Here is a 26,645-nt window from a genome sequence, read left to right on the forward strand (position 1 = left end):
CCTGATTATTCAGAACTCCCTTTTTGTCCTCGAACAATGTGGCTGCTCGGTGGTCTTTGGCTGGACCCTGGGTCATGTTAGGATCCTGGGGAATGAACTCACTGACAAGCCGGATAGATTTGTTACCATCATGCTGCCTCTTGAGATTGCTATTCTGGAACTGGACCATCAATTGGTGTTACATAATCAAATTATCAGGATTTGGACTGTGAAAAGACATACTCTGACTTTGCCAAACAAGCTGCAGGTGATAAAGAAGACAACGAATTTGTGGAGGTCCTCCATGCGGGCCTCTTGCGAGGACTCCCATTGTCCATTGCTGGCTCTGTATTGGCCGTACTTGGCTGACTTGTGGTCAGCTCCTTCAACATGAGGATCAGATCCACCCCACTGTTGTTGGATGTCTGTCTGATGGTGGTCCACATTTTGCTGGACTCTCCTAATCTAGACGCCGTGCGGCAGAATTGTAATCTGCATAACTCATTACCCTTGGTGTTAGTGAATGATGCCTCAGTGGCTGACCTTGTGTTATGGTTTATTTGTGTAGGATTATTTTACCACTATCTGAGGGAGGGCAGCTCAACCTTGTTGGCCCATTGATGGCTTAGTAGAATGCCCTGTTGCCTCCTCTACCCCTACCCCAAACTGGTAGTGGCGGTCTGGTAATGGTGGTCCGCCCTATCCACTCTTTTGCACTTCTTACCCCTTCTTGTGCATTCTGTTTGACTTGGTGTTATTCCTGTGCTTCTGTTGCCTTGTCCGTGTCCCTAGTCTTCTCTGAGTATTGTTAGATGAGATGCAAGCTGTATGTCCGCTTTGCACTTACTGCTGTTGGGGGCCTACTGCTACACCCTGGACAGGGCACCTCACCCACCTTTCTTCTTTTTCCTGCTTTCCTTGTTTGTTTCTTTAGGCTTTGTTCACCTATAGTAGACCATGGGGCTTTTTGTCCTTGGGTTTAGCGCAGTAGGCCTGTCATTGGCGTGTTTTGTTGATTTGCCTGTTCCAGATAGGGGGAACTATGACCTCGTACTGTGGTCACTTTAATGAATAAACCAAGCAGCCAGCCATTATTAATACTCTACTGAGTCTCTTATATTTCACATCTCCTGCTCCTTTCTCGCTCATCATTGGAAGAGCAGTGTCATTTTCATTAATGTGCCGTGTCATTTGAAGAGCAATTTGGGGCATTGACATCAGTCTAGTCTCATACATGTCACTAAAGCGTATAGTTACTCATTTTACCTTTCTTAGTTCTACAGCAAAATGTAGCTAGTTTGGATTGACTTAAACACACACATTCAGTCTGTGATTTTGGTTGATGCTCAGGTAAACATAATCAAATGATTGAAAGTTCAGGATGGAGTAACAATAGTATGGACAGGGTAGGTTGCTACTTATCACGTAGAGGCACAATGAGAAAGTTTGGTAGAAATGTTCAACTTTTTATCCAAGCCCTTCATCAAAAGAAGTTAAAAACAAACGCACACACACACACACACACACACACACACACACACACACATTCTTTTTCATTGTGCCTGTGTGTGACTTAGAATGCTTCTTGTATTTGTTGATCTGTGATCTATGTTTTCCATATTAAGGTAAGCATAATATTTTTTATACACTTTCCCATCCTTGCCAAATGTAGTCAGTTGTGTCTAATGTCTCTGACATTAATGGGATGTTAAAATTTACCCTATCATTCTTTCCGCTTTATTGTATTAACAGTAAGACCCTTTATTTCTTCTCCATGGATTGTAATGCCTACAACGAACTTTTCTTTTGTTTCCTTTACTGCTTGCTTAATATACAGATTGAATAGCATCGGGGAAAGGCTACAACCATGTCTCACTCCCTTCCCAACCACTGCTTCCCTTTCATGTCCCTCTACTCTTATAACTGCCATCTGGTTTCTGTACAAATTGTAAATAGCCTTTTGCTCCCTGTATTTTACCCCTGCCACCATCAGAGTTTTAAAGAGTATACCAGTCAACATTGTCAAAAGCTTTCTCTAAGTCTACAAATGCTAGAAACGTAGGTTTGCCTTTCCTTAATCTTTCGTCTAAGATAAGTCGTCGGGTCAGTATTGCCTCACGTGTTTCAACATTTCTACAGAATCCAAACTGATCTTCCCCGAGGTTGGCTTCTACCAGTTTTTCCATCCGCGTCAATATTTTGCAGCTGTGACCTATTAAACTGATAGTTCGGTAATTTTCACATCTGTGAACACCTGCTTTTTTTGGGATTGGAATTATTACATTCTTCTTGAAGCCTGAGGGAATTTCGTCTGTCTCATCCATCTTGCTCACCAGATGGTAGAGTTTTGTCAGGACTGGCTCTCCCAAGGTTGTCAGTAGATCTAATGGAATGTTGTCTACTCCCGAGGCTTGTTTCGACTCAGGTCTTCCAGTGCTCTGTCAAACTCTTCACGCAGTATTGTATCTCCCATTTCGTCTTCATCCTCTTCCATTTCCATAATATTGTCCTCAAGAACATCGCCCCTGTATAGACCCTCTATACATTCCATCCACCTTTCTGCTTTCCCTTCTTTGCATAGAACTGGGTTTCCATCTGAGCTCTTGATATTCATGCACTTGGTTCTCTTTTCTCCAAAGGTCTCCTGTAGACAGTATCTATGTTGCCCCTAATGAGATAAGCCTCTACATCCTTACATTTGTCCACTATCCATCCCTGCTTAGCCATTTTGCACTTCCTGTCGATCTCATTTTTGAGACGTTTCTCTTTCATCAATTAAATTCAGTATCTCTTCTGTTACCCAAGGATTTCTATTAGCCCTCGTCTTTTTACCTACTTGATCCTCTGCTGCCTTCACTACTTCATCCCTTCTTCTACTGTATTTCTTTCCCCCATTTGTGACAATTGTTCCCTTACGCTCTCCCTGAGACTCTGTACAACCTCTGGTTCTTTCAGTTTATCCAAGTCCCATCTCCTTAAATTCCCACCTTTTTGCAGTTTCTTCAGTTTTAATCTACAGTTCATAACCAATAGATTGTGGTCAGAGTCCACATCTGCCCTGGAAATGTCTTACAATTTAAAACATGGTTCCTAAATCTCTGTTTTACCATTATATAATCTACCTGAAACCTTCTAGTATCTCCAGGGTTCTTCCATGTATACAACCTTCTTTCATGATTCTTGAACCAAGTGTTAGCTATGAATACTGTCAATAATAGTGCTCTGCCATATGGCAGAGTAACATCTGAGGTGACTACTCCTCTGGAAGAGAGAACTGAACCATCCAGTGCTCAAAATGAAGGTATGTGGTCTGTGTTGGGTGGACTTATCTTATGTAAGATCTACTTAGTATAATTCAAGAAATAGCAACTATTTTCAAATAAGCAAGATCTGTTCCAATCATATAAGATGTACATTAGTGGTATTTTCAGTCTCACATAATTTAGAACAGATTGTCAGTGAAGGTTTATTGAGATACAAAAGTGGCTTAGCAGCTGCTCTCTTTGTGAGATGAGATGTTCATTGACTAAGGTCTCAGTTTTTTTAATTGGCGCAATTTTCCAATTGCTAGATAACTGCAAAAGTCAGGTATGCCATTTGACCTCTTCAGCTTAGAACTGTGCACTGTCATTGTATAGCTGTATTGAGTTGTGCTTGTTTAATGTTTGCAGAAATTGAGAATGAAGAACTGAGCTGTTTCCTTCATAATTACATGGCTTTGCTACTAAAGCTGACTGTGTCATCTCCTCCTGTTGAAATATGTTCTTGGAGCAATGAAATTCTGTCTGAAGTGGCAGATTATTTAGAATAACAAAGGATTTACTCTCCTTGAAAATGAAATTACGACTTGACACGAAACTGTTACCACGGAGTTGTGAATAGTATAACTTGACTCTTCTCCAGTAATCTGTGGGGGTCACCTCCTGTCTGTCTTAGAAAATCAGTTCATCACCTTAACTGATCTGTGAACAGTTGCCATTGTGGAGAGAATGGAGGAATGTGTGTTCGATCTCTTTAATCATTTTTCGTGGCTTTTTGCAACGTAAAGTAAATAGGCTGTCGTACTGGGTGGTTATCATTAAAGGGCAGCTACTCACAGAGGTCCAGTGTGGGCTGTAATGATTGTATGGCAGCGAAACTTGGTGGATGTGCTAATGTGTTAATGCGGAACTGATTTATGCTGGGGGGGGGGGGGGGGGGGGGGAAATAGTTAAAAGTTTGGCCACCGGGTGCAAATTGGGTGCTTTGAATGCAGGAAAGGCATATAGGAATGTTTCCATGATTAGGGACAGGATGTGGGGAGAAAAGGTGAAACGAGTGGAAAGGCATAAAGTTGATTTTATTATTAACTGCCACTTCCAATGCAGTGCAGTGCATTGTTCAATATGAGTGCTGGAGATATCAGCAAGATACTGTGTTCATAAAATGATGTGATCAACAGTCGGTTGCAGCAGTTCCAGTGGAATCTGAGCAACATGTTTCTGCATGCTGTCCTTTAAATCAGGTAGAGACCAATTGTGTCCTGTAAATGCATTCATTTAGATATCCCCAGAGCCAAAAGTTTCATGGGTTGAGATCAGGTGGTCTTGCAGGCCATGCATCTGGAGAATCTCTGGAGATAACATGTTTATGGAAGGTTGCATTAAGCAGATATTTCATTGGGTAAGCAGCTTGAAGTGTTGTATGAAAACTGTGGTTTCCACACAGTTGCGCTCATCCAAAGCAGGAATCGCATGCTGTACAAGGTGGTCTCGATGATGTGCAGACGTCATGGTTTACCAGACAGGTCCTCTGGATGTACTCTCTTCAGGAAGAATGGACTGAGAATAAAGGTGCTTGTGAGTCCACACCACTCAGCCATGTGTAAGTGAAGTGCAGTGACTCTACATGCACAACACGCAGTTTAGCAGTATCCCAATTTTGACACTTCTGTGTATTTGCTGCACCCTTCAGTGTAAAATGTGCCCTGTCACTACACAGTGGGTTGCCGGGCCATGTCATCAACTTTGATCCATGCCAGAAATCGAAGAGCAAATCAGAACATTGCTGTGAATCAGGCGGTTTTAGTTCATGGACTGTCCGGATCTTGTACAAGTGTCAGTGGAATACAGACCTCAAAACTATCCATCCCATTGACCATGGGATGATACAAAACTTTCTAACTCCTCCCATGTGTCTTATGTGGCCACCTGCTGTATGTAGTCCCTGCTGTATGTGTCCTCAGCGATACTTCCTGGGGAGTAGATCGTACCACCCTCCTTTGTTTGTACCTGTCCCTTGTCCATTTGTAAATAAACTATTGGTGCTTCGTTTATGCATCTACATGTCCGCCCCTCTTACACCATTGTGACATCTGTTTGGCCACTGGCACCTTTCACACAATACCAGTTGAGAGTCTGTATGCAGAAGCTGAACTATCGGGGTCATACCACCATGATTTTCTCCTCAGCAGATAAGCATTCCGTTTGTCTGCCATGTCTGGTCACCTATCCTATGCCTCCTTGAATGACTCCTCTGATCACCATTATGGGATTTGTCCCTCTTCTCTGTTACCTCCTGGAGTTTGTTTTCAGCTATTTGAACCCTCACCACCTTGGCTTCATGCAGCAGCCCGTGTTCACCTTGGCCTTCATTCGCTTCCTAAGGACACTACTCCAGCCACCTTGTATCACCGTAAGTTTCATGACCTTTGCGCAGAACTTCTCAATAGTACCTTTGTGTACACTGGTGATTCTTGGACTGGCCATGGTGTTGGGTGTGCCTGCACCATTGGCACTGATGATTTTCGGTACCGGCTTCCCCATCACAGCTCAGTATTTACAGCAAAGCTATTCGCTCTGTATCAGGCCACACAGCACATCTGGAGACATGGGCTTTTCAGTTGCAACATCTGCTCTGACTCCCTGTGCCCTTCAGAGCCTCTGTGTGATGTACATTGTCCACCACTTAGTGCAGTGGGTCCAGGAAAGCTGTCACTTGCTCACTCTTGATGGAGCCACTGTGATGTTTATGTGGGTTCCTGTTCAAGTCGGTCTAATGGGAAACAAGACCACTGATGCTGCTGCCAAGGCTGCAGTCCTCGTACCTCAGCCCGCTAGTTCTTCCACACCCTCCAATGATCTATGTGTTGCCATGTGTCAGCAGATGGCGTCACTTTGGCTTCACCACTGGGGTCCTTCCTTCATGGGAACAAGCTCCAGGGAATTAAGCCTCTCCCAGCAGCTTGGGCGACTTCCTCTCAGCCTTCTCGCTGTGGGGAGATCATGTCAGCTAGGTTGTGTATTGGGAACTGTCTTTTTAGACATTGCCATTTGTTAAGTGGTGCTCCCCAGCACTTTGTGTTCATTGCCCTCAACCTTTGGTAGTTCACCATTTCCTGACGGCATACCCTTTTTCTAACTACTTGCATTCTGAGTTATGTTTGCCGTCTAAGTTATCGGCTATGTTAGTGAAGATGTACGGGCTGTGGACCGCGCTTTACTTTTTATCCAACATAGCAATATGGAGGACATGTAATCTTTAGTTCAGAACCTCCATTTCTGTATGGCGTATTTCATGGACCTTTCTCCAGATCCCTGTTTTTAGCTGTCTTTCCTTCTGTCAATTGGGCTTAAAGTGTAGTCTTTCTTCCCCCCTCTCCCCCCCCCCCCCCCCTTTGTGTTCTACGGTTCTGTTATGGGTGCCTATGAACCTAGTTGTTTTTGCACTCTAAAACAAAACCATCGGATGAACAATTCTCATGACACTGATTGAGCACTAACACTACGTGGGACACATGCTGCATGGTCAGTTACAGTAACAGCAACCTCGTTAGTAACTTCCATCAGAGCAGGGTGCTTTCCTCTTCCAGGTGCCACAGCAAGCTAACACATGTTTGCAGATTTGAGTGTCATCTTCTTTAAACCATTTAATGAAACCTGGCTTCTCTTCAGACCTTTCAGTTGGTGATACTTTCTCAATGCAGCACTGTAACTTCTGTCGTTCACATAAAACAGTTTCATTAACAGTGCACAGTATCTCCTCAATAGCCATGTGGTTTGCTGAAGTTACATCTTGTCAGCTGACGGTATGGATGTTTACAGTCATACTAACAGTGTACAGCACCAGATTTGCACGTGATGGACAAAATTTGAACTAACGTTTTTTGTACATAAACTGTAATTCCCAAAATGAAGTAACGGTAATGCTGGAGTTGGTTTAATAATGAATAAATAAATAAATAAATATAAAAAAAACGCGGATAAGCTACTATGAAAAGCATAGTGAACACATTATTGTTGCCAAGATAGACACGAAGCCCGCGCCTACCACAGTACTAAAAGTTTATATGCCAACTAGCTTTGCAGATGATGAAGAGATAGTAGAAATGTATGATTTGATAAAAGAAATTATTCAGATAGTAAAGGGAGACGGAAATTTAGTTGCCATGGGGGACTGGAATTTGATTGTAGGGAAGGGAAGAGAGGGAAAAGTAATAGGTGAATATGGACTAGGGTAAGGAATGAAAAGGGAAGTCGCCTGATAGAATTCTGCACAGAGCATAACTTAATCATAGCTAACACTTGGTTTAAGATCATGAAAGAAGGTTGTATACATGGAAGAGCCTGGAGACACTGGAATGTTTCAAATAGTTTATATAATGGCAAGTCAGAGATTTAGGAATCAGATTTTAAATTGTAAGACACTTCCAGGGGCAGATGTGCACTCTGACCACAATTTTTTCGTTATGAGCTGTAGATTAAAACTGAAGAAATTGCAAAAAGGTAGGAATTTAAGGATATGGTACCTGGATAAACTGAAAGAACCATAGGTTGTGGAGAGTTTCAGAGAGAGTATTAGGAAACTATTGACAAGAACAGGGGAAATAAATACAGTAGAAGAAGAATGGGTAGCTTTGAGAGAGGAAATAGTGAAGGCAGCAGAGGATAAAGTAGGTAAAAAGACGAGGGCTAATACAAATCTGTGGGTAACAAGAGATACTGAGTTTAGTTGCTGAAAGGAGAAAGTATAAAAGTGCATTAAATGAAGCAAGTGAAAAGGAATACGAATATCTCAAAAATGAGATCGACAGAAAGTGCAAAAGAGCTAAGCAGGGATGGCTAGAGGACAAATTTAAGGATGTAGGAGCATGTATCACTATGAGTAAGGTAGATGCTACCTACAGGAAAATTGAAGAGACCTTTGGAGAAAACAGAACCACTTGTATGAATATCAAGAGCTCAGACAGAAAACCCATCCTAAGTAAAGAAGGTAAAGCAGAATGGTGGAAGGAGTATATAGAAGGTCCATACAAGGGCGATGTACTTGATTATAGAAATGGAAGATGATGTAGGTAAAATGAAATGGGAGATATGATACTGTGTGAAGAATTTGACAGATCACTGAAAGATTTAAGTCAAAAAAATGTCCTGGGAGCAGGCACCATTCCATTAGAACTACTGATAGCCTTGGGAGATCCAACCATGACCAGACTCTTCCTTCTAATGCACAAGATGTGTGCGACAGGCGAAATACCTTGAGACTTCAAGAAGAATATAATAATTTCAGTCCCGAAGAAAGCCGGTGTTGACAGGTGTTAAAATTTCCAAAGCATTAGTTTAATAAGTCACGGCTGTAAAATACTACTTGAATTCTTAACAGGCAAATGGAAAAACTGGTAGAAGCCGTCCTTGAGCTAGATCAGTGTGGATTCTGTAGAAATGTTGGTACACACAAGGCAATACTGACGCTAAGACTTATTTTGGAAGTTAGATTAAGGAATATCAAACCTACATTTTTAGCATTTGTAGACTTAGAGGAAGCTGTTGACAATGTTGACTGTAATACTCTCTTTAAAATTCTGAGGTTGGTGGGGGTAAAATACAGGGAGTGAGCTGCTATTTACAATTTGTACAGAAATCAGATGGCCATTATAGAAGTAGATGGGCATGAAAGGGAAGCAGTGGTTGAGGACGAGTGAGACAGTGTTGTAGACTATCCGCAATGTTATTCAGTCTGTATACTGAGCAAGCAGTAAACGAAACAAAAGAAAAATTTGTAGTAAGAATTAAAATCCATGGAGAAGAAATATAAACCTTGAGGTCTGCTGATGACGTAATTCCGTCGGAGACAGCAAAGGACCTGAAAGAGCAGCTGAATGGAATGGACAGTGTCTTGAAAGGAGGGTATAAGATGAACATCAACAAAAGCAAAACAAGGATAGTAGAATGTAGTCAAATTAAATCGGGTGATGCTGAAGGAATTAGATTAGAAAATGAGACACTTATTTACATGAGTAGATATTTATTTACATGAGTAGTAAATGAGCTTTGCTATTTGGGGAGCAAAGTAACTGTTGATGGTTGGAGTAGAGAGGATGTAAAATGTAGACTGGCAATGGCATGAAAAGCTTTTGTGAAGAAGAGAAATTTGTTAACATAGAGTAGAGATTCAAGTGTCAGGACGTCTTTTCTGAAATTATTTGTGTGGATTGTAGCCATGTATGGAAGTGAAACATGGACCATAAACAGTTTAGACAAGAAAAGAATAGAAGCTTTCAAAATGTTTTGCTACAGAAGAATGCTGAAGATTAGATGGATAGATCACATAACTAATGAGGAGGTATTGAATAGAATGGGGGAGAAGAGGAATTTGTGATATAACTTGACTAGAAGAAGGGACCGGTTGCTAGGACACATTATGAGACATCAACAGAGGGGAGCGTGGAGGTAAAAATCGTAGAGAGAGAGACCAAGAGATCAATACACTAAGCACATTCAGAAGAATGTAGGTTGCAGTAGGTATTCGGAGATGAAGAGGCTTGCACAGGATAGAGTAGCATGGAAAGCTGCATCAAACCAGTCTCTTTACTGAAGAAGACGATAACAATGACGACGACAATGATGACGATGACGACGACAACAATAATAATAATACTGGTTCCGCATTAACAGGTTAGCACATCTACAAAGTTTTGCTGCCATATGATAATTAAGCCCGTACTGGACCAATGTGAGTAGCTGTACTTTATTTATAACCCTCCATTACATTGTGATCATTTTCGTTTACTAAATTTCAGTAAGTTCTTACTGGCCTCTCAACCAATATGCCGCCTCATTCGTTGTGTTGAAACTTCCAGGAAGTGAAGGGTTTTCCTTATTATTGATGAGCCTCTTCTTGCTGAACCTTTTTTTTTGTATATTTTCCTTTGAGTTGGGGGGAATAGTCTTTTTCGTACTTGGATGACAGTTATCACAAATGTCATTTTCATGCAGAAGGGCAGAGAAATAAAAATGATTGTAGAAGATGTGTTGCCAGTCACTGGTAGACTGTATTAGACTTAATTTTGTGTAATGATCCAGAAGAAAAATTGTATTTGTTCAGGGAGTGAAGTAGCACGGGGATTAACACACTGGATGGCATTCAGAAAGAGTGGTACTCAAGTTCATGTCCAATGATCCAGATCTAGATATTCTGAAATGTCTCTCAATCACTTCACATGAATGCCAAGAAGGATCTTCTGAAAAGGTTGTCAATCTTTATTCACTTCCATACTTTATGTATCCTACATTGGCAAGATGTTAAAACTTGATTTTCTTGATTCTCGAATCTAGCTGCATACATTCATTGATAGGGTTGTCATAAAATAAAAACCAGTTCACAATGCTGTTATAATATATTTTGGGGTAGTTGAGGAGAATAAAGCAATTTATTTCCTGTCTGGTGGAAAATATGGCTTTGATATTTATTTACATATTATTTAACACTCATAATTACAGCTTGAAGAATTGTGGTTATAAGAATGATTTTGCATGTATGATGTGTATTGCCCTCTCTTCCTTACAGAGTTATAAAGTTTCTTCTAGTTGTGAATACTATCCATTTACGTATCAGTTCTGCTCTTTCTCTGGTTTTAAGACTGACTAGGAAACCTTGTACGATAGCTTTTTGGCAAAGCGTAGCATTTTTGATGGATACTTTTTCTAAGTTTGTATCAATATGTTGTTGATGGTATTACTTTGAGTGCAACTTGACTGTGGCAGTAGTCTAGCTTGTACACACATACAAAACCACCACTTGGAGTACTATGAAAAATTGAATCACAAACTTGGTTTTAGCTGAACAGATGCCATCAACTAATTAATTTCTTCTGTGATGCAGGATCTCTTATTCTCAGTTAAATTTTCTCATTTTCAGGAGTTGTCATGGCTTACTGCTGAAAGGAATACTTGGCGCCTTGTTTACTGTCTGTACCAGAATCGCTTGAGTTCTCACGAGCGTGAAATGAAAGTCGGACCACCAAGGAAACTTAGTGAGAAAGAAATAGCTGAACAGCTGTTTGAAAACGACCCAGTGATAAGAGAGGTAGTACAAAAAAATTTCAGTAATGAATAATGCATTACACAATCAAAACAAGCCATTTTTGTTTTCCAGCGCACATCATTAACTAGTGATAATATTCTGAAGCTTTAGAGGTTGTAGAACGATTCAGTATGATCCTTGAGAATTAACCTTTTCATTTACTTAATGGTGTCAAACAGCATCGTGAAGTGTCATTTTAACAGTTGTACTAGACATTTCGTCAATTTGAATGAGTTTATTTCTTGTGAATGTATTATGTGGGGAAAAAAAAATTCTCTTGTGTTGAAATGCATTAAAGAGACTCACAGCAGTGGTCTCTTAAAACTCCAGTTAAAAATGAGATGATTTTTCTTTCTGTGTAACAGTGTAGTGCGAGTATGTTGATACACACACAAGTATAAATTTAAAACACAGTGAGACAAGTCCTACCTGTATCAAAAACAAACCTCAAATAAATTCATATTGAAAGTGTGGTCAGTTATAAGAATTAGAAACAAATGTAGAGAGAAGAGATGCACATACAAATAGGTTGTCTGGGATGACAATTTCTGTGTTTCATATTGCCTCTTCTAGCTACAATGCATTTTTGCAATTGTGGAAAGAGATGGTCTTAGTGATATTTGATGTAATTTTGGGAGATAATGTTCCACATTACTTCCTCTTGTAGTTGTTACTGTTGGTGTTGGTAATACAGACAAGATCACGTTGTTGCAGCTTTTCAGATGATGGTGACAGCAAGGGAAGGTGACGAATATGTAGGAGAGTATTTTGGATGTTGTGAGAAGTGTGTTTGCAGCCATTGTCCTGCTGGAAAAGCACATGGAGAACGAACTAGATGAAAATTTAGATGTAATCTGTGCTGTTCAACATTCCCTTGACGAATAGCAAAAGTGTTTAACCATTTTAGGATATTAATAGTGTGCTTTTAGGTGTTGAGAGTTGTTTCTCTTTTACGACCAATATTTTGACTACCAATCCAGCCATCTTCTTCAGGTGCTGCAAGTATTGCTGTTATGTGTACTAGCTGTCTGTCCGCCAACAAGAATGTAACCTATTGTTGGTCTCACATTGCTATTTATAGCAGAGCTCATTTCCAAATGCCTACCTACACCCTTTGATGTTCTTCTGATTTTTCAGAGCTCGTATTCTGTGAAATGCAGATTTCTTTAAATGTTTTACAATATTGCTTTAAAGAGGTTAATTCTTCATTTTCTGCTGGCATGCAAGATGTTATTGATGGCAAATAAGGAAAATAACATATGTAAAATGTTTTATTTCTTGGTAAATGAAACTGTTTGAAAGTCTTTGAATTTTGTGGTTCCACTGAATCATCAAGTTGGGTCAGTGTGGGCATATTTTAATTCTGTATTTATTAATTACTTTTTACAAAATTGTTAAGGCTTTCGTGGCCACTTGTTGACAAACTGCCTATTGGCTTCTGTCTCGGGTTCTTCGGCCGGCGTTCATCTAATGATTTTTCTGACGTTTCGCCAGCACGAGTGGCTGGCATTGTCAAAGCTTCACCCTCCATTGCCGGTGGTGAACTGGAGCCGAGCTCGCGGGCACAGACTATATGTACCTGGCGCGCCAACATCCGGCAATGGAGGGTGAAGCTTTGACAATGCCAGCCACTCGTGCTGGCGAAACATCAGAAAAATCATTAGATGAACGTCAGCCGAAGAACCCGAGACAGAAGCTAATTACTTTTTGTTAGAGCCCTCAATATTTTCTTTATGAATTTTGCTTTAATGAGTTTATTTGTAGTAATTTAGGATGGGTTTTCATAATGTAATGTGTATTTGATGACTGTGAACATGCATTTATTGAGTTGATGCCATATAAATACAATTTTGTCAATTAGTTGACTGCAATTTCCTTACAACTCAGCACAGCAGAAATGAAATGTAGACGTATTATTTAACGATAGAAACTGAAGCAAAAGTAGTTGATCTCCTCGGGTACCTGCAAAGTTTTAAACGCTGCACTGGCAGCTAATTTCTTGCACTCTAGTCCTTTGAAAAGCAATGACTCTTGCTGTTTATCATTCTTATTTTACATGGATTCTAGGTCACATTTTAACAAACTGGTGTGGTAAGTTTGTTTTGGAATACATTGCACCCCAAAACTATTGCTATCATTGCATAATTTTAAGTCAATGTCGAGTTATACACATACATCACACATGCAAAATATTTTATCCTGCTCCTTCAGTGATTAGCATCTTTCGGTTTTTCATTGTCGAAAAGATGGTGTCCTTTGAAGAGTTGGCTTCACTTGCTGAAAGACTTGAGTCGCTTGGTGCTTGCTGGCTTGTGTATTGGGTGTGATAGAATGTGGTAACTTTCTCTTTAATGTTCAGAGAATTTGTGGCCTTTCATTATCTTGTAAATGAACATCATCACATGATTTACTGGTGTATGCCATTAAAGTTGTAGTACACATTGATTTTTCCATTAATTAATAAATACTAGGGTTATCTTGGGTCCTTTGTTCAAGATGTTCACCAGAATCACTCTAAAGTGCGTCTCAGATAACAGAAGCCCATGATATTTCTCACTAAGGACACCGTTTTGAGTTTTCTCTGTCTTGACAAATTTTTGCTTCAGGGAAGTAAATAGAGATCTCATTACGTACCACAAAACTCAACAATTACTTTCCTGATTTCACCGTACAACATTGGAAGAGATGTGCAGCTATTGTTTTCTGTAAATATTTTCAGGTTTTGACCAAGATTGTGGTTAACTCAGGTGTAAAATATTTGTTATACTTTCTTTACCATTTTACAAGAAGCATAATTCATGTATTTTTAACTTGCACCATCACAAATAGTATTACAGACATATTGGGTGTGATGAGAGTTACTACACTGTGTAGAAACACACTCCAGCGTGCATAATTAGGTCATCATTATATGCTGTGTACACCACCTATCAATCCCTACATACATTGATTCAGTCCACAAACATTCTGCAAGTGTTCTTGAAAGTGAGCGATTGTTACACTCTTCACAATTCAGAATTCTATCACCAAATACTGTTTCAATCACATTCATCAGGTATTTCATTAACCACGAAATTCTGGCCCTTTGTGAACTGAGAAAAAGGTTGACTGAAATCATGGGATGTAAAAGAGTGCTCAAAGAAAAGTGTAAAATAAAATGTATATGATGGGGGGAGGGGGGGGGGGGCATTATTTTCTGACAGTTTTTAATGTATTTTGAACTAATTAATTTTAATTTGTGTTTAAAGTATCAACTTGTGGTGGACTGGCTGGAACAGAATGCAGCAGATGATAATGTAGAAGACAGAAACAAAGCTGTCATGATACATTACTTCACAGACAAGACAGTGAACTGGGAAAATACTATTCACTGCTTACAGGTAACATCAGGCATAATTCATTGATAAAGACTAATCTGAATTTTAATATTTTCTCTCTCTCCTTCCGTGTATGTTTTATGTTTATTGATTACTAAGTTTCTTTCTCTGTTGCTGTCACAGCAGGTTTAAGGATCATTGTCTAAATTTTATTCTTAATTCAGTGTAAATAGATTGTGTTAATACAACAACAAAAATAATCAATTTTTAACAATATAATGTTACTGCGCAGATAAATCTACTAAGTGGCGGCAGGGGGACATACATAAAAAAAGATTTTACTTATGCAAGCTTTTGGAGCTAATGACTCATTCTTTTTGGCAGAAGAGTTGAAGGGGAAGGAAGAGGAATGAAGGAAAAGGACTTTGAGTGGTTTAGGAAAAGTCACACAGAACCCCAGGTCAGGAATGACGGACAGACGGAATGAGAACGAAAGATTGATTCTTCTTTTTTAGACCGATTCTTTCTTCCTCGTCCTGCCTGGTAAGTCTTCCCTGACCTGAGATTCTGGGTGACTTTTCCGTATTCTATCCCTTTTCCTAAACCTCTCCAGTCCTTTTCCTTCACTCCTATACTCCTATTCCTTCCTCTTCAAACTTTGTGCTAGAAGAAGGAACCACTGGCTCTGAAAGCTTGCATATGTAAAACCTCTTTTTATATATGCATTTCCTGCCACCATTTTATGAGCAGATTTTTCTCTCTCCTTACTTTGTAAATAGATTGTGTGATATGTACTAATCCATCAAAACAATTTATAGGACAGGTGACTGTATATCAACTGTATTTTGAGTTTTTGTGACTATTGAAATGTGCTAACATTCCTGCCAGTGTCACAATCACTGACAAAAGGCAATAAAATGGGGTTCAGAACTAAGAAAATGTTCGTGATGAAAATTTGTATTTACCCCAAATACATGTCAACTGTGTGAAGTTGATAAAATTTCCAGTGATGAGTTCATGGAAGTGGTGGATGTTTGCTTTGGATACAAGTCCTCTGTGATTCCGTGGTGGATGTTTGCTTTGGATACAAGTCCTCTGTGATTGAAATTGTTACTTGTCTTCTGTGTCTCACCGCAACACTTTCCAGTTAACTATCAGCCCTAAAATAATTTTGGACAGAGAATAGCAGTATTTGTGATATCCTATTGCTTTATATCTCATTCTAACAGGTTCTTACGTACCTAGCCAGGTCATACTTATGTACACAGATAAAATTGTGCTCAGCCTAACAACTAAAGGATGTTTACAGGGCAGTATTTTGGAACATAGCCATAGAGTGCCTATTACAAAATATGACAGTGGCACGACCAACAACCCGCTAGGTGACTTAAGCAGATGATTGTAGCTGGGAGATCCAGGACAGAGACCAGACAGGCAAGAATTACAAGAGAAGAACTGCACGAATGGCGTTTCATAGAGTATGTGAAAAGTTGTTGCCCATAAAATAATTCACAAGTGAAGTGGATGACTTTAAATTACAGGAAACCCGTACAATCAAGACTGTGCAAGAGAACATACGAAGAGTACTCACATTTCGATATTTAGGCATCATGTTGAGTGGAAAAAAAAAAAAAACAAATTCCTAGTTTATCAATAAATTTTCTCAATTTACAAAACATGTCACTTAAAATAAAACACTCCAGCTTTCAGTAGCTGTCTCCTACATAGTCATCAGGTGTTCAGTTACTGACTGCCAGGGCTGACATGGTGTTCTAGTTATATAGCTGCTATGTCAGCATTTGGAACATTCCAGAGGAGCCGAAGTGAGTCATGTGTGGAGGGCAAGTTGGGTGGCTCATAGATGCTCTAGCCTTCCATGGAACTGAGTGACATCAGGTGACGCAAGGTGCCATCACCACATTTGAAACAATTTCTTCCGCATCCCTACAATCATCAAGCCTCTGTCTTTGCTTTAGCTCAGTGTTCAAAGCTCCTGCCTCCATGCTCTACTAAGTATACACCTCTGGTCTCTCTTAAAAACGGTGCTATTTATACTGATTTTGGCCACTTATTTTGTAGCAGAATCCCAATATGATTATGTATGAGCAAAAACTATCATCATTTTAAACAGTACATTGTGTTATTTTTCTTGGAGATTTTCAGACACGGCTGACTTCTCAAGTTCGCATTGTTTATTATGTTGTGAGTGCTCTGCACAATGCTCATCAGCAAGCAACAGTGTGAATAGTTTGTCTTGAGCAAATGCTTCTCCATTCAGAAGGGACACTATACATGCCATGAGCTTAAAGACCTATGTTATCTGTAACCAGGAGTAACAACATACCTCGCATCTTGGAGGTGGGACAGAACACTGGTCTCAGGCCACTTCTCTTCAACAAGCATCCTCTCATGCTAGTCAATGCATCGCAGTATGGAAGGAATGCAGCCAGAATGGCCACTTCCACTTCACAAGTACATGAAAGCTTCGCAATTTCTCCTTTGCTGTAACCATTTTCCCCAAACACTCACTTCAATGCCGAAATGCAGACTCTAGATGGTAGTCAAAAAATAATCTTTACCCTGTGTGCCAGAATGTTCAGGGCTTCTTTCTTGTGTACAGGATGGTGAAAACTGTTGGTGTGAAAGTACCAGTCAGTGTGCACAGATGTCTGTCGCACTGAATGACCAAGCTGGCCTCCTGCCTTCCGCTCAGCTGAAACACCCAAGAAAAGTGTTCATCCCAACATTAAATTTACTGTCAAGATGGAGAGCAATAGTGAGCTTCTGTTCTTGGAAGTAGTATATTTACATAGGACAATCTATTTGCACTGTTCGTGAGTGTTGTGCAGAGCACTCAACACATTAAACAAATGGAATTAGAAAACAGACACAAAATATAATTTGGAAAGGTGACAGTTTTCGTTCATTTATCATCATATTGGGATTCTGTTACAAAAGAAATGGCCAAAATTAGTATGAACAGCACCATTTTTAAGAGAGATCAAGGGTGCACACTTAGTAGGACAAGAGGTGGTGGCTTTGAGTGTCGAGTGAAAGCAAAGACAAAGACTTGATGATAGTAGGGAGGCGGGAGCAGCAGTTTCAAATGTGGTGCTTTTGCCACCTGACGTCCCTCGGTCTCGTGGTGGCATGGAGCTGCCACGAGCTGCTGAACTTGATTTTCACACATGCATCCTTTTGGGCCCCCACTGGAAGGTTCCAGATGCTGTTGTTGCATCTATATAAGCAGAACATCGTGCCAGCTCTGATGACAATGACGACAGAGATGGCTGTTTAAATTCACGCAGCTGGTAAAACAATATGATATTTTTGAAGCATGCCATTGTCAGACACCCAGTGGATTCAGAGTTTGTTATAAATGCCAGCAGCTAAACTGTGGACATAGTGCAGGAAATAGTCCAAAATAGACTGAAAGTGCCATTGAAGGTGAACAGAATATATCACAAATACACCTATCTGTCATTGTGGCACACAGAGAAGGTGCCTGTGCTCACAGACGTGCTGGTAAGGGCAGTTGTTCTGTGCACAGGGAGGAGTATTGCTTCGAGCTACAGAGGCTTACTGAATACCACCAGAGAGACTCTCGTTGTTACTGTAAGATATGACCCTAGGTTAAGAGTAGTGGTGTCATGGCTTTGCTGTTAACTAATAGAATGAGAAGTAATGAGAGGGGAGGCAAGAAGCATGTAAAGAGACTTGTTCCCAACATTGAGTAAATATTGCTGATTGGGAATGTTTATCCATCTCGGGATACAGTCCACTTTTAGATATTATCAGACACCATGTCTTAACATACAGAACAAGGCGTAAGAAGCAAAAGAGAGGTGTATGTAACTGGGACAACTTGGAGCAACAGAACATATAATCATGAAGTATGCAATGCATGGCCATGTGACAGAGGATGAGCAGTACCTGTTGAGAGACAAAAGTATACACAATATATTCGAGGATAGAATATTGTACAATGTGATGAACACTGTATCTCAGAAAGTGCCATTACATGAGTTGTCATTGTTTCTATCAGAGACCCAGAGCAGTATGAGAGGTGAAATGAAGAGAACAGTACAGGAAGAGAGAAAAAATTTAAACTCCACATTGATGTTCCCTAAAAGTAGCGACTATCAAGTATATTGAATACTGCAAAATAAAAATTAAGACAATTAAACAATGTTCATGTTTGATAGGAATCAGTTGAGGTATATGACAAGTGTGGATAAATTGAGAATTTTTTTTAGTCTAATAATTCTTACATGTCTCAAGAAGCATCTTGACATCAAAAGTATTAAAGACAAGTCTCTTTAAATATGTCTGCTTGTGTCTGTATGTGTGGATGGATATGTGCGTGTGTGCGAGTGTATACCTGTCCTTTTTTCCCCCTAAGGTAAGTCTTTCCGCTCCCGGGATTGGAATGACTCCTTACCCTCTCCCTTAAAACCCACTTCCTTTCGTCTTCCCCCCTCCTTCCCTCTTTCCTGATGAGGCAACAGTTTGTTGCGAAAGCTTGAATTTTGTGTGTATGTTTGTGTTTGTTTGTGTGTCTATCGACCTGCCAGCGCTTTCGTTCAGTAAGTCACCTCATCTTTGTTTTTATATATAATTGTTCCCACGTGGAATGTTTCCTTCTATTATATTGATATCAAAGTATGTAAATTGTTAAATTAATTATCTCTCTAGCTTTAGATGAAGATCTAGCATCATGTGAAGGAAGCAATGCATAGGGGATGAGGAGAAGATTGTGCTCATGAAGGTTTGTTCCAGGTTTAAACATCCACTTAGGTAATATTTAGTTCAAAAAATTGAGTGTTTATAATTGCAATACAAAAGTAACCCTCCAATCACAGATGATTTTCAGATTTTTCTGTCTAAAATTGTGGAACTGTATTATTCTGAAATTAGAATAGTAACAAGAATTGTAGTAAAGGACTGTAACAATAAAACTTAGAATTGAAATTAACAGTGACTTTTAATTGATGTTTAATATGCATGATGTGGAAAATGCTAAAATCATGTTCGATGTTACAAACACAGGAGAAACTTATCGATAATTTTTCTGAGTGCTTGGAACATCATGGACTGCTGGAAAAGTGACCCTTGTTGTGACTTTGTGTACCACAGCGGCAGACACATGGGCGCCGACACTGGTGTGTCCAGCAACGACACTGAACACAAGTGTGTCCGCACTTCGTCTTTTCAGATGAGTCCTGATTTTTATCTGCAACATAGCAATGGATGTATATTTGATTTGGCTGCTCTGAGAATCGTCATTTTGAGATTATGGTTCGCAGCTTGTGGTCTAGTGGCTGTTGTTGCTACTTTTGGATCACAGGGTCTCGGGTTTGATTTCCACCCGGGTGGGGGATTTTCTCCACTCAGGCCTGGGTGTTCATGTTGTCCTCATCATCATTCGGAAAATGGCGAGGTTGGGAACACACACAGGCACTGATGACCTCAATGCCGAGTGCCACCAGATTGTTTTTGTCATTGTCATCTTGAAGTGAGGTACAATAAACAATCTCTTAAAAATGGTTACAACAATTCTGACATGAGAAAGTATATGAGTAAACTTTTGGGTGAGACTTGAGAATGAGCAAAATGCAACTCCCAGTGTCTAGAACAACATGTAAAAGTTTGCATGGGAAAAAAGTGATCCCGGTGTACAAGTAATCCTTTAGTTATATCCAGTGTGATAAGAGTGTGCCCCGTGGAATCATACAAAAAGAACTAAATGCGCATGTGTGCCTCACCTGCAGATGGCAGTTTAATGTACGGAACATTAAATTTATAAAGTAAATGCAAGGTAGGGAAAAAAAGAACTGGATTAATCCTCAATTTTAGTATTGTAGACTGTTTAAAGGGATTATTAGATGAATGTTGTTAATGATAATTATAAAACCAGTGGCAGACAAAATGCAGTCAAAAAAATTAAGCGGTGGGTGTATATATCTGGTTGGCTGATATCAGCACACATGAAAGGTCAGAAAGGTTTAGTAATAGTTTGTTCGAAATTATATGTGGGATTAATGAAACTCGAAGAATAAATTGGCACTGTGTTATGCTAGAATTATACATCATACATCTACATATACAGCTATAGTCTGAAAACCACTGTGAAATGTATGGCAGGGTTATGTCCCATTGTACCAGTTATTAGGGTTCCTTCTCACGTATGGAGTGTGGGAAGAATGATCGTCCGAATGCCTTTGTGTGTGCAGTAATAATTCTAATCTTATCCTCATGCGCCATATGTGGTAATGTATGAGGGGTTGTAGTATATTCCTAGAGTCATTATTTAAAGTCTGTTCTGGAAACTTTGTTAATATACTTTCTCGGTATAGTGTACATCTAAGAGTCTTAAAGTTCAGTTTCTTGAGTATCTCTATGGCTCTGTCCCATTGATGGAACAAATATTTGATCATTTGTGCTTCCTGTCTCTATATGTCTTCAGTATCCCCTGTTAGTCCTATTTGCAATGGACCCTACACACTAGAGTTATATTCTAGAACTGGTTGCACGAGTGATTTGTAAGGAGTACCCTGTGTAAACTGATTGCAGTTCACCAGTATCTACTAACAAACTGAAGCGTACCACCTGCTTTACCTACAAAGGATACTATGTGATCATTCCATTTCATATTCCTAGAAATTGCTAGACCCTGGTGTTTCTATGAGTTGACCAATTCAAACAGTGACTCATTGATATTATAGGCGTACGATACAACATTTTTTTCGTTTTGTGAAGTGCACAGTTTTACATTTCTGAACATTTAAAGCAAGTTGCAATTCTTTGCACTACTTTGAAGGTTAACAAGATCTGACTGGACATTTATATACCTTTTTTTAGATAGTACTTCATTATAGATAACTGTATCATCTGCAAAAAGTCTGAGGTTACTATTAATATTGTGTGTAGGGTCATTAATAAACAACATGAACAGAAAGCGCTCCAACAAACTTCCCCAGGCCACACCTGAAGTAACTTCTACATCTGATGATGTCTATCCATCCAAGATAACATGCTGTGTCCTCCCTGCCAAAAAGTCCTCAATCCAATCACAAATTTCAGTTGGTAACCCGTATGATCATACTTCTGACAATAAGCATAAGTGTGGTATTGGATCAAATGCTTTTAGAAAATCGAGAAATACTGCATCTACCTGACTGCCTTGATCCAAAGCTTCCAGTTTGTCATTTGAGAAAAGTGCAAATTGGATTCCACATGATTGATGTTTTCAGAATCCATGTCGGTTGGTTTGAGAAGGTCATTCTGTTCAGGATACCTCATTATGTTTGAGAATATGTTCTAAGCTTCAACAACAAGTTGATGTCAAGAATACTGGGTGGCAGTTCTGTGGATCTCTTGCTACTACCTTTCATGTAGACAGGTGTGACCTGTGCTTTTTTGCAACAACTGGGAACAGTCTTTTGTTTGAGAGAGGTACAATAGATTATAGTTAAAAGAGGGGTTAACTCAGCTGCAAATTTGGTATAGAATGTGACAGGGATTCCATGAGGCTCTGGAACTTTGTTCAGTTTTAATGATTTCACCTGTTTCTAAACACGCTGACACTCCCTGAAGGGGGCTCATCACTCTGTGGCAGGTTCGTGCTTGACTACCATGGGGTCCCAGCCTTTGCATGCATCTTTTCTCTTCCATGTTGCTTGCCTATCCCTCCCTTGGAGAACAAGTCTGGGATGTTTTGGAAATGTGTTCTGCATATTCAGTTGCTGGTATCAGAACAGTCTCTCCACTGCCTTCCGTTCCTTCTCCTGAAAGGATAGAAGGAATACTCCCACGAAGACTTCTTACGTTCCTCCAGCCAACAAGCATCTCGGCATTCCTCTGCCAGCTGAAAAGGCTCCAAGAAGTCAAACAAAGGGAAGTGGTCTTCTCACACACCACCAACTGTTTTTCTGCCCTGGACTCTGCAGACCGGCAGAATGAGAATGTCAACGCCTCTGCAGACACCAAGGAGCAGAATCATCCTGCCTCTGTGGACTGTAGCAGTGAGGCTTCGAACACTGGCACTCGGCAGCTTCCGAGGTGACACTCCTTCATTTTTTTGTACATTGTGACTCTCCTCCAAGGGAATGTTTGCAGCCTTCAGTTCAGCAAAGAGGACCTACGGCTGCTCTTAGAATTGCAGTGTCCACCTGTACTCTGCCTCCAGGAAACAGAATTGTGTCCTCACGACTGCTTTGATCTCTCTCGTTTCTTCCAGGTTTGCTTTGACCTTCCCTCTGTGGACAGCATTCTGTCTCATTGGGGGAGTCGTGCTGCTCATCAGGGATGATATTCATAGTCAACTCATCTCCCTGACTATCCTGCTCCAAGCTGTTGCAGTCCGCATTTTTCTTCCTCGCTTGATCTTTTTCCTTTGTACCATTTACAGCCCTCCGTCATTCAGTGTCACCAGGACAGACTTCCTCCTGCTTATGGAGCAACTCCCCCTCACTTTTCTGCTGCTTGGTGACTTCAGTGCGCACCATGTTCTTTGACATTCTCAAAGAACCTGTCCAAGTGGAGCCCTCTTGGCTGACCTCAATCAACCTAACGTCATCTGCCTTAGCATGGGAGCACCCACATTGGTTTCACACCTATTCCCATTTGGACCCCTGCTTCCTCAGTGTCTGGCTCACCCGTTATTTTGAGTGGTCCATTCACTCTGACATGTACTCAAGCGACCATTTTCCGTGTGTCAGCTGACTCCTACATCCGACCTCTGTGGAAAAAAATGGCACTTCCTAAAGCTGTCTAGAGGCTTCACTCCTCCCTGGCGACCTTGGATGAACGTCATTTCTCCAGTTGCAATGACCAGTTGGAAGCTGACCGGACTGATCGTGTTGTTGGATGTGCCTTCGTCATTGACACCGATGTTTTTTGGTATCGGCTTCTGGAACACTGCTCAGTATTTACAGCAGAGCTCTTTGCCCTGTATCAGGCCACACAATACATCCCGTGACAGGCTTTTTAATTGCATCATCTGCTTCGACACTCTGTGCCCTTCGAAGCCTCTGTGTGCTGTACACCGTCCATCCCTTAGTGCAACAGCTCCAGGAAAGCTGTCACTTGCTCACTCTTGATGGAGCCACTGTGATGTGTCCAGGAACCCAGTCTGGCAGGAAATACCACTGACACTACTGCGAAGGCTGCTGTCCTCATACCTCAGTCCACTAGTTCTTACATTCCCTCCGATTATCTGTGTGCTGCCGTCTGTCAGCAGGTGGTGTCACTTTTGACATCACCACTGGTCTTCCCTTATGGGAACAAGACTTGTTTTATTAAGCCTCTCCCAGCAGCTTCAACAACTTCCTCTCGGTCTCCTCGCCATGAGGAGATCATTTTATTAACTACATTGCATATTGGGCACATGTGTTTTTAGCCATTACCATTTGTTAAGTGATGCTTCCCTACCACTTTGTGCTCATTGCCCTCAACCTTTGACGTTTCACCATTTTCTGACAAAGTCCTTTTTTAACCACTTGCATTCTCATTTGTGTTTGCCATCTGAGTTATTAACTGTTTAAGCGAACGGCACGTGGACTGCCGACCGCATTGTACTTTTTATGCGTCATTGCAATACGACAAAGAACATTTAATCTTTTTATCGATGGTATATTTTATGGACCCCTCTCCACAGCCCTGTTTATAGCTGTCTGCCCTTTCATTGACTGCGATTAGTGTGCAGTCATTTTTAACTCCTCTCTTTGTCTTTGTTTTCTGCTGTTCTGACATGGGTGGATATTTGAACATGGAGTTGAGCATTTTGGCTTTTGCTTTGATACCCTCATTATCAGTTCCTCTCTCGTTCACTTGGTTACTGTACATTAACTTTGGTGCCACTAACAGTCTTTAGAAAGAACCAGAAATTCTTTGGCTTTTTTGAAATACTGTTTGACAATATTCTGCTAAGGTAGTCACTGAAGGTGTCGTGCGTTGTTCTCTTCAAAGTCACAGGTTTCATTCAGCATCTATCTTATAGCCCAACACTTTCTTTTACACCTACTATGCAGTAATCTCTGTTTCTTTAGAAGCTACTTTACAGTGACTGTATACCATGGAGGTTCTCTCAGATTGTGAACTGTCCTACTGGTTACATATCTATCCAGTACATGGTCAACTATTTCTTTTGAACTTGAACAATGTAGGAAAAGATGGATTACTACTTACCATACAGAGAACACATTATGTTGCAGGCTGGCACAAGTAGACACTTATATAGAGCTTTCAGTCAGAGCCTTCATCAGAAAAAGAGAAACGCACACCATTCATACATATTAGCAAGCATGCCTCATGCACACATGACCACCATCTGACAACTCAGGGCGGAATGCTACTATCATGTGGGATGCTAGCAGTAATCTGGAGGGACTGAAGAAGAGGAACGGGGAGAAACAAATGCACTCTGTCTGGCGGAGCATGCAGAGACTAGAATGACAACAGGCACAGTATCAGGGGGTTGTAAGGCTGGAAGGTAGGGAAAAAAAGGAGTGAAAAAGGGAGGAGTGGGGAAAGATGGATGGGTGTGTTGGCAGAAGGTGGCAAACAAAGGTCAGAGAAGAGAATGTGGAAGAGATGACAGGAAAGGGGGTGGAAACTGTAGGATGGAGGGTGTGGGGCAGTATATTACCATAGTTTGAGGCTGAGCTAATTATGGAAGCAGAGAATGTGTTGTAAGGATAACTCATACCTATGCAGTCCAGAAAGACTGGTGGTGGAGAGGAGTATCCAGATGCCTCAGGTAGTGAAGCAGCCATTGAAGTCGTGCATGTTCAGCTGCGTGTTGTGCCATGGGGTGGTCTACTTAGCTCTTGGCCACAGTTTGGCAGTGGCTGTTCATACTGATGTAAAAAGCTGTGCAGTGATTGCAGCAGAGCTGGTAAATGACATTGCTACTTTCACAGGTGGCCCAACCCGTGATGGGAGAGGATAAACCTGTTATAGGAATGGAATAGGAAGAGGTGGATTGGGCAGGCCTTGCACTTGGGTCTTCCACAGGGATATGATGCATGTGGCAAGGGGTTGTGATTGGGATTGGGAGTGGCATAGCGATAGACTAGGATGTTGTGGAGGTTGGGTGGGCAATGGAACACTACTGTAGGAGGGGTGGGAAGGATCTTGGGTAGGATGTTTGTCATTTTAGGGCATAGTACACAGAACAGGTCAGAATACTGTTGCAGAAACAACGAAAAAAGCATGCCAATTTGAATAGAACACAAAATCTCCAAGATTGGCGATTTTTGACAGAAGCTTGAAAATTTAGCTTGGACTTCAGTGCGAGATGGTGATAAGTTTCCACAACGAAACTTTGTCTCAAAACCTAGCAGAAAATCCATAGAGATTCTGGTCGTATGTAAAGTATGCTAGAGGCAAGACACAATCAGTGCCTTCTTTGCGCAATAACAGTGGAAATACTATCAATGACAGTATTGCGAAAGCAGAGTTACTAAACACAGCTTCCAAAACTCCTTCACCAAAGATGATGAAGTAAATATTCCAGAATTCAAATTAAGAACAGCTGCCAACATGAGCAACTTAGAATTAGATATCCTCAGAGCAGTGAAGAAACTTAAATTACATAATAAAAAAAGTCTTCTGGTCCAGACTGTGTACCAGTTAGGCTCCTTTCACATTATGGTGATGCAATAGCTCCATATTTAACAATCAAATACAACTGCTCGCTCAACAAAAGACCCATATTCAAAGACTGAAAAGTTGCGCAAGTCACACTAATATTCAAGCAAGGAAGTAGGAGTAATCCACTAAATTGCAGGCTCATACTGTTTACATCAATTCGCAGCAGGACTTTGTAGCATATATTGTATTCGATCATTCTGAACTACGTTGAAGAGAATGGTTTATTGACTCAGTCAACAAGCATTTAGAAAACATCATTCTTGTTACACGCAGCTAGCTCTTTACTCACACAAAGTGTTGAGTGCTATTGGCTTCAAATTGATTCTGTATTTCTAGATTTCCAGAAGGTTTTTG

General features: G+C 40.6%; 1 protein-coding gene across 1 annotated transcript in view; it reads left to right on the plus strand.

The window, feature by feature from the left end:
- Window positions 1-26,645, plus strand: part of LOC124599071 (nuclear pore complex protein Nup107) — a 225,362-nt gene that overhangs the window by 103,554 nt on the left and 95,163 nt on the right. Inside the window, exons 4-5 of the mRNA XM_047136046.1 lie at window positions 11,155-11,322; window positions 14,568-14,699. Of these exons, the coding sequence (XP_046992002.1) occupies window positions 11,155-11,322; window positions 14,568-14,699 (300 nt within the window). The remainder of the gene's footprint in view (window positions 1-11,154; window positions 11,323-14,567; window positions 14,700-26,645) is intronic.

This window comes from Schistocerca americana, chromosome 1 (assembly GCF_021461395.2).
Source record: "Schistocerca americana isolate TAMUIC-IGC-003095 chromosome 1, iqSchAmer2.1, whole genome shotgun sequence".
Taxonomy (NCBI): Eukaryota; Metazoa; Arthropoda; class Insecta; order Orthoptera; family Acrididae; genus Schistocerca; species Schistocerca americana.